This window comes from Fringilla coelebs (assembly GCF_963513975.1).
Source record: "Fringilla coelebs genome assembly, chromosome: 21".
Taxonomy (NCBI): Eukaryota; Metazoa; Chordata; class Aves; order Passeriformes; family Fringillidae; genus Fringilla; species Fringilla coelebs.
The window spans coordinates 8,322,129-8,331,352 of NC_140047.1; the positions used below are offsets into that span (position 1 = coordinate 8,322,129).

General features: G+C 48.5%; 2 protein-coding genes across 3 annotated transcripts in view; one reads left to right on the plus strand and one right to left on the minus strand.

Annotated features, from left to right (window-relative positions):
• Positions 1–2,814, plus strand: part of NTNG2 (netrin G2) — a 47,799-nt gene extending 44,985 nt beyond the window's left edge. For both annotated transcript variants that reach the window (XM_084219831.1, XM_084219832.1), the window contains exons 7-8: positions 867–1,001; positions 1,767–2,814. In XM_084219831.1, the coding sequence (XP_084075957.1) occupies positions 867–1,001; positions 1,767–1,990 (359 nt within the window). In that variant the 3' untranslated portion in view covers positions 1,991–2,814. The remainder of the gene's footprint in view (positions 1–866; positions 1,002–1,766) is intronic.
• The window catches only part of TTF1 (transcription termination factor 1), a 178,122-nt gene that overhangs the window by 129,684 nt on the left and 39,214 nt on the right, over positions 1–9,224 (minus strand). The gene's annotated exons all lie outside the window — the stretch shown is intronic.

The following is a 9,224-nucleotide window of genomic DNA, read 5'->3' on the forward strand; positions in this document are numbered from 1 at the left end:
CTGTGAGTGTCTGCATGGGTGAGAGCAGAGAGTGTGAGTGTCTGCATAGGTGAGAACTCAGTGTCTGTGAGTGTCTGCATAGGTGAGAACTCAGTGTCTGTGTAGGTGAGCATGGAGAATGTCTGCATAGGTGAAAGCAGGGAGTGATTAGGTGAGAGCAGTGTCTGTGAGTGTCTGCACAGATGAGCTTAGAGAATGTGCTCACCCCTGCAGACAGAGTGTCTGTGAGTGTCTGCATAGGTGAGCCTAGAGAATGCATAGGTGAGAACAGGGAGTGTCTGCACAGGTGAGCACAGGGAATGTCTGCACAGGTGAGCACGGCTCTGGCCAGGTCCTCACTCTGAGTGGGCCTCTCTGGAGGGTGTGGGGCCCACCTGCATGTTCTGCAGGGATGGCAGCTGGTACAGTCTCTGCAGCCTGCCAAGGCATCTCTTCTCTGAAAACAAAGCCTAAAAGTTAAAATCACAGTTTGGGTTGAAAAATGTCTAGTTCTGCCTCCTGCCACGGGCAGGGACACCTTCCACTAGACGAGGCTGCTCCCAGCCCCATCCAACCTGGCCTTAGACTCTTCCAGAGATCCAGGAGCAGCCACAGCTTCCCTGGACAACCTGTGCCTCACAGCAAAAAGTCTTTCTGGCTGAATTCAGATTTCTTGCTCAGCCAGGAAGGGCTCAGCTCCAAAGAGGGGTGGCCTTTGCACCCATGCCTGTTTGCACTGTCGGGGCCTCTTAGGCCAGCGCGTCCTCCCAGCCCCTTGGTCTCTAAGCTCTCTTCCACAGCACGTCTCCAAACCTCCCCAAAGCCCCCAGCCCCTCCCTCGTGGAGCCCCAGGCAGGACAGGCTCTGACCTCCCTGTCTTTGGCCAGAATGTAACTGCAACCAGATCGGCTCCATGCACGACCGCTGCAACGAGACCGGCTACTGTGAGTGCAGGGAAGGCGCCACGGGGCCCAAGTGTGACGACTGCCTGCCCAACTACTACTGGAGACAGGGCTGCTTCCGTGAGTACTGCTGGCTGAGAGGGGCCTCCAAACAGGAGCAGCACCTCCAGCACTGCTGCCTCGGGTGCCCCGTGATGCTCAGGGGGAGCATATTCCAGTCATTCCTCCCAAATCCAAAATTATTTTATAGCTTTGGCCACGGAAAAGCTATAGCTTTATAGCTATATAAAGCTATACAGCTATATATCTTTATAGCTTTGCACCCCTCCACTGCATTCTGCTGGCCTTGGAGCTGCTCTAGGCTTGTATTTGCGGGGTTCCCAGACAAAGGAAGGAAGGATGAATCTGACTCCATGTTCTTAGAAGGCTAATTTATTATTTTATTATCTATATTATATTAAAGAATACTATACTCAAACTATACTAAAGAATACAGAAAGGATACAGACAGAAGGCTAAAAGATAACTACTGAAAAACTCATTACTTTCTCCAGAGCCTTGACACAGCTGGCTGTGATTGGCCAGTAAGTAAAAACTAACATGAAACCAATGAAACAATCACCTGAGGGTAAACAATGTCCAAACACATTCCAAAGCAGCAAAACACAGGAGAAGCAAATCAGATAATTGTTTTCCTTTTTCTCTGAGGCTTCTCAGCTTCCTGGGAGAGAAATCCTGGGCAAGGGGATTGTTCAGAAAATATGACGGTGACACTCTAGCGCTGGGAGGGCAGGATAATTTAACCCCTAGGAGCTAAAATCTAATTCCTGCAGCAGCCAAGGGGTTTAACCCTGCAGGGTAACACCTGCTCCTCTCCCCCTGCAGCCAATGTCTGCGATGACGAGCTCCTGCTCTGCCAGAACGGCGGCACCTGCTACCAGAACCAGCGCTGCATCTGCCCCGTGGGCTTCAAGGGCGTCCTGTGCCAGCAGTCCCGCTGCGAGGTGGACAAGAAGGACTGTGACGGCGCTCCCGGTGCCGGCGGCAGCCTGGCCGCCGTGGCGCTGGGGATGCTCGCCCTGCAGCTGCCAGGCTGGGTGGATCTCTGAGGCTGCACAGGGAGCCCAGCCCGGGGACCTGGGGACACCGAGGTGACGGGTGGCCGTCCCCAGCGCCTCCTCCTCCGCCTTCCTTCACGCTAGGACTTGCACAACGTTCTTTGGGGCCACTTTCCGAGCAGAGGGGTACGCAGGGAGCCCGGCGCCGAGCGCTGCCCGCGGGGTCGGCGCCCGCCGGGGACACGGGGAGCGCAGCGTCCTGTGCGGGACACGGCCCGCCCTGCGCACAGCGACCGAGTCCCGCTCCGCACAGGGCGGCCCGGGGCTCCGGGAGAACCGTGCCGCGATCCGAGGGGTGGTTTTTTTATTATTACTTTATTTACTTTGGTATAGGCTGGGGTGGTGTTTTTATTTTCCCTCCTCTTAGCGTGCTGGTTTGGGAGAGCCTGTGGTGACAAGAGCAGAGCACAGGGCGGGCAGGGGACAGGAGGGAGGGGACAGGGGACTCCGCTCCATCCCTGCTGCAGATCCCACACCCCACCACGGGCCCGGCCCGGCCGCGCACATACTGTTGCCTACGACTGTAGTTGCTGCATTGATTTTGTATTTTCATGGCTGGGTTTTGTTTTCTTGCACTTATGGAGAACACAGGGGCCGCGAGGCATTTGGAACGCGAGGAGTGCAGTGTCTTATCCACACATGTCTGTATGGTGTACGGGTCAAATTCTTCTTTTGGTAGAGACTTATTTTTGTTTGGATTAAATGTTATAACAGAACCACGACCTTAAGGGACATTTTACCATGAGCATTTGATTCTGGTGTATCCTCCTCCAGTAAAGCAACTATTAATGGCTGCTTGATCACCACGTTTTCCTTTTTGTGTGCACAGTTAATTACAGGTAAAGACTTATTTTTTGATTCATAATGTCCTCTTGTGTTTTCTGAGTCACTACCAAGGTGCAGCACATGGTGAGGGAGAGGGGAGGGAGAGAGAGGTTGCCTCATCACTGAGAGCTGTTAATTATTTCTCCTAATTACTTTGCTGAGCCTAGGTTAGACTACTAACTGTAGACAATGAGCAAAGTCTGAGTGATATATTAAGCACTGGTCTTGTGTGAAAAGGCCATTTCCAAATGAGCCTGCAGCAGGAAAAGGCTGGCTAGTGCAGGAATACTTCTCCATGGGGACCTCAGCTGTCCCAACCCCACTGCAGCCCCCTCCAGCTGGTGCCATGATGCACCTCTGCAGAAAATGCTGTATTTTAAAGCAACCACAGCCAGTATTTTTAAGCAGCAATATAGAGCTCACAGGGATTATATTAACTCATTAAGGCTCATCAACATGCTCCTGTCTGAGGAGGCTTTTGCAGCCAAGCACATAAATGAAGGCAGGAGAAACCAGAGATGAGAAAAGAAGTAACTCAGTCAGCTCAATGGGAATGTCATAAACACAGGAGCCCTGGTGTAGTCATACCCAAATATTTACCAAGCCAGGAGCTGACTGAGTGCAGGTTTAGAGGATGGGGGACACCCCAACTCCAGCTTGTTCAGTTCTAGGCTGGTTTCTTTGACAGGTGAGCAGCCTTGGTCCCAGTTCCTGTTCTGTGGCATTCCCAGAGCCAGCCCAGGAGCCCCCAACAATGCAGGCTTCAGCCTCACTGGCACTTCCAGGTCTGGTGTCCTTGCCTGTGTGGAGCTCTTCTCTGAGAGCTCCTCTGTCAACATCTGCTCTGTTCCAGCACCTTCTCTCCATGGTCCTGTCCCTGCAGCCCATCCTGCCCAGGGATGCCAGGAGCAGCCCAAGTTTCAAAAGTGCATGAGCCCAGAGCATCTTCCAGCCCTAACTGTGGATATGAGCACTCAGCCAGTGCCACCAAAACCCAGCCCCTCCACGGAGAGGGGACAGCAGGTCTGTGCTTTGGAAAAGGAGAGAAAACCCTGAGTGAAGGTGCAGGATGGATATTGTCACTTCAAAGAGCAACACACATTCTGAGCAGGATTTAACATCACAGAGGCAGAGCACAGGGCTTAGTTAATCCACCAGAAAGTAAAGGAGGGTTCAACTCACCCTGGTTTGATCCTGGAGGCAGAGGGCTGGCCCCAGCCTTGCCTCCCTGGCTTCAGCACAGTTGGTTGCTCTCTGTTGGACACTCACTTTTTTTTGGTGCTTTCTGACTGCAGCAGACCTTAAATATGTTACAGTTCTTACAAGTAATAGCAAAGACTGTAACAAGATCAAGATCTCTAATGGCACTTCTGGAGGGTGAAGCAACATTCTCCTTTGCCTGCACAACTGTTTTTCTCTGGAATATTAGATTAAGCAACAGAAAATTTACTACTTCATAAAGCCAGCCAAACTCTGTGCCCAGCAGATTCCCTGAAAACACACACTTTTATTGCAGCAGCAGCACCAAATTCTTATAGAAAATAACCTCAGAAGGGCACAGCAAAGTTCAGACCAGTCCAGGAATGAAGGCTGCTGAAAACTACACTTGACCTTTCTAGGTTTGGGGCTTTGCTTTTGCTTGGTTGGGTATTGGCTGATTGGCTTTGGGGTTTTAGAGTCACACGTGCTGTAGAACTTGGAATCACACAATGCAAACCACTGCAAGGCAGAAAAGAAAATCTCTCTCACAAAACTTACACTTAGTATTCAAGAAAACAATTTAAAGCTTCTGAAAGCTCCAGCACTGAAGACCCATTAACTGCAGACATCTGTTAGCAGGGTGTCTGCACAAAGAGAACAGAGCATCATTGAAACAACACGGAGGAACCATCACTGCAAGTACCCACAGATCCCAAAGTTCATCTTTAAGGCAGAAGTTTTGTACATCAGTTATTGCTTCCAAATGGGAGAAGTTGTCCAATGAGCTTGATACTTGTGGAAAGGTTACCCAAAAGGTACTTCTCCTTCTGAGAAAAGCCACTTATGCTCTTTCAAGAGGTTCCATGTGCATCCTGTCACTGGCATTTGATTCGTTTGGAAAAGTTTTTAAATTACACTTCTGTCTGCAAAAAGTGACCTCTCCAAACAGCACAAGTAGAGCATTTGATTTTTCTTGTTTACCTCAAATTCTACTCTGATTTTAACTATTCAGAGTTCTGAAAAATCTAAACAACCAAAAGCCCCAAGGCAAGAAAAACCTTCCTGATGCGCATTTGCTCACTTGCCAGGTAAAATGTTAAAGCTCCAGTTCCTGGGAGCTGGAGACAGGGGGGGGGGAGAAAGAATTCCATTGGCAGTTCCCAAGTATGTTATTTGTTTTTTCAAAGATGAGGCAGCAGACATCTCATCTGCAAGTGATTCGAGAGGAGCCCTGCAGAGGCTGGAGAGCAAGAGAACCAACATTTTTAATGGGAATAAAATGGTCTCACTGCCCTGATCTGCTCTGTAATTTGCTTTCATGAGAAGCCTCAAATGTAAATAAAACAAAGTATAAAGGAAGAGCTGAGTGTTCTTGCTCAGAAATAAGAGCAGAGCTGGGTTTTGGAGAGCTTTATATCCACATCTCAGCCCTTCTGGCTGGGAGCTGGGGAGTTTGGCCACGATCACACAGAAAATGGCTAAAAATCCCATCCTGATTTGAAATGCAGAGAAAAGCTTCAGACCCTCCTGAAGGCTCCTGTGGCTTTTTGATTCTCAAGGTGTTGTAACAACTTTCACTGCAGGGTGAAATGCGTGAGGAATTTTCACCACGTAACTGCCAGCAACAATACCAGGCTCCAAAAGCTCCTTCCTGACCACTCTGTGTCACTGCAGGGTTAAAATAGAGGGGGAACTGATGGGATTTCACTGTAGCTCCATCTTGACCACACTCTGTGTCACTGCAGGATTAAAACAGAGGGGAAAGTGATGGGGCTTCTCTGTAGCAAAGGGAGTTCTTGCTTCATGGCACAGTGAAATCAGTGGGAACGTTGCACAGCTGCACCAGGCTATAAAATCAGGTTTTCTGTGTTTTCCCAATACCAGATGTAATGTGCTCTCACACCACCTTCATTTCTATCATGCTTTTCCTGGGAGTTGGTGGCAAATTAGCCAAGGGCTGAGCAGCAGACAGGTACATATGGCCAGGAGGTCTCATGCCAGTGATATTCAATGTACAAGGCTGCTTAGCTTACATTTATTTGCACTAAAGAATAAGGCACTGGGCTCCTTTCCAAGCAGCTTAAAAAGACAAGAAAGGAGACCCTTTGTGGCAAGAGACTGTATTATATCATTAACATTATAAATTCCATTTACAATCCAGCAGTCATTTCATCCATCATTTATTCATGCACAATGGAGAGAGTGTCTTGCAGTTTTAGGACCTGGTCCTGCTCATCCATGGGACTGCTGTGAATGAACAGCCCAGCTCCAGTTTTGGCTACTCTGCCTTCTCACCACACTTCAGAGACTGCTGAAAAGCAAAAGCCAGCTCTGGAATTACTGGAGTTCCAAGTTATTTTTCAGGTGTTGTCTGTTTTTAAGCCCCAGCTGATGCAGTCACAGGTTCTGTGTTGCTCTGGAAGCCCAGACTGCTCTGTGCTTTCCCCCATGAGTGTAGCAGGGGTGAGGACTATCCCCATTCCATGGATTAGCAGGAGGAGGAGAAGTGCCTTGCCAGCCTGCACCCCTGGCTCCCAGCTCCTGTGGCACCACTCATTAGACTCAATTAGCTGCTGCACTCAACAGCCCCAGGAGACAGCACTGTAAGGACTCATGGTCCCACCAGCACTGGGAGTGCGTGGAGAGACTGGCAGGAAGGAGAGGCTGATGTCCCTCATGTCCCCACAGCAGCCTGGCACAATCCAGTGGCACCTCCAGCTCTCAGCACCCTTTGGTTCCACCCAGCAAGGGGCCAACACCTCCCAGAGCAGACAATAAACTGATAAATAAACAGAACTGCTGGTTTCCCTCTGGTGCCCCACAGAGCCCAGAGCAGCTGGGGAAGCAGCACAGCACAGGGCACAGTGACCCAGAGCTAAAGAACACAGACCAGACAAGCACCTGCCACACTCTCACATCACCATGATTGGGAGTAATGACAGGGAAAACAATTACAGCAAACCTTAAAGGAAAAAGGAATAACCAGTTCTACCCCACCTTTACTGCAAAGCCTGTTTTGTGTACAAAGAATAAATTAAAAAACCTCCACAATCTTGAAAACCCTGAACAAAACATAGTCCAGCTCTTAAAAGAGACTTTCCCTCCTTCCCAAGAACACAGAGGGGACTGGCTTTGCACTGAGAATCAAGCTCCAAGCTTGGAAGCAGCATGGAAGCCTCTCTATAAAAACCTGGATACTGCTTCTACCAAAAGGTCTTGGCACAACCTCCAATAAAGTGTTTTACATAAAGTTGTGTTGAGTATGTTTCTTGACTGACTTTTCCAACTTCAACACTCAGAAATCACTGAAAAGCCTCCTCCAAGGGCCCCCAGCTCTGAGGAGTTATAAATGACTACAGCAAGTCTCTACTCACAGCTTACACACTGACTGCCCATCACTACTCAGCACTTTGTACCAGAGAATTTATGAAAATTGTACCTGATCTGTTTGCTCCTCATTGCAGATCTGAGTCAGTGAGAAGTGTGCTTTGGATTGGATTTTGCTTGGTTGCCCATGTTACAGGTATAAACAACAGGAGAAGCTAAAGCTGCAAACCTACTCTGAGTGGTTTGTGAAGAGGGAAAGTGTTTAGGTGCAAAAACCCAAGCATGTTTTTATTGACAAAAACAGGACTAATGACACAGACTGACATGGCAGCAAGAATCTACTGCTGAAAACTGACAACTTAAGTCAGATAAATCTAGTATTAAACCAGCAAAAAGGTCTGGGCCACTGAACACATCTCAAAGATGATTTATGGAAAAACAGAGGTATTATATTATAGAGTACCACAAAAATGAAATGTTAAAACAAAATTCCTTCCAGCATGTGGCAAGTACTGCTCTCAGAACATGTTCTGAAATGCAGGCTAAGGAAGGAAGAAAACTAGAAGAAAAGTTTCACAGCAACATTCTGGGGACCAAATTGCATTTAATAACCAGAAAAGCATTTCCTCATTCATTTTGTTGCCAGCTTCACTTTATTTACATCAAGACAGTCCAAATGGCTTCCACAGCCATGGGGTTTGCAGAGCAGCAGCCTCTTAATGTGCTAAGTACAAACAGCAGGCAGGGCAGCACAGCCCTGCCAACAAGAGCCAAGGGGCTTGGAAGATGACAGTTTTTAAATATTCCTATTAACATAAAGGGGAATAACACACAGGGCATGGAGTCTGTGATGGGGAATGACTGAAAGGTCCAGTTTGTTAAGGTCAGAGTCACTCAGCAGCCTCACAAGAGTCAGAGCAGCTGGAGAGGAGCACACAGGGCTGCCAGGAGTCAGGGGTCACTGAAGGATTCAGAATGCAACATAACAAATAACTAAAGCTGAACAATGCACAGATGCTGATCTCACCTCACAGGGATCTCCCAGATTCTCCCTGTTACACTGAAACACTCAGTCCTGCAGAGCACAACGAGCTGGACAGGCCCAGGCAGCAATAAAAGCCTCCCCACACACCTACCAGTAAAGCATGTTTGTTCTGGGTGTGGATGCATTAGGGATGAGAGTTTTCCTGGCAATTACAGCCTGAACCAGCACCTGGTGCTGGGCACAGTAAGGCACTGGTGTCTCCCTGAGCTGGGCCACACAGCCCTGCCTGGCAGTGGGTTCAAAGGACAAAGCTGGAATTATCCCTGCAATAACAAAAATGCAACTGAAGATGATGCCTAAAAACTGTGGCTCACTTGCTCCAGCAAAGCCACTGCCACAATGCTGTGACAAGGGACAGCAGGAGACTCCCTGCTCAGGCTGTCCCTGAACACACCTGGAGATGGCACAACCTGGCCCACTCCGTGCACCCAACTGGAACCAACCCTGCAGCTCCTCCACTCCCTGAGCCCTGCACTTTCAGGGGATCTCCACACAAAACTCAGTGCATGTGAAATGCTGCTCTTCACCTCCTGAGACACACACAGGCTCCAGAAAACAGACAGTGATACTTCACAGTGACCCAAAAGAATTCTTAGTAGAAATATATAATTCCAATTTTATTGTGAAATGTTATGATGTGAGGAAGGTTTTCTTAAAAATAATTTGGTTTTTTAGCCATCCTTTTTTACTGGCTGCATGTTCTTCACCAGCACAGTGGAAAGAATCCAGCAGTAACACCCAGCACAATCTACCTGCCCTTTTCATCCCTGTGATCTCCAAAATCTCAAACACAAACTCATTGATATTACCAATAACTGTTAACTAGAT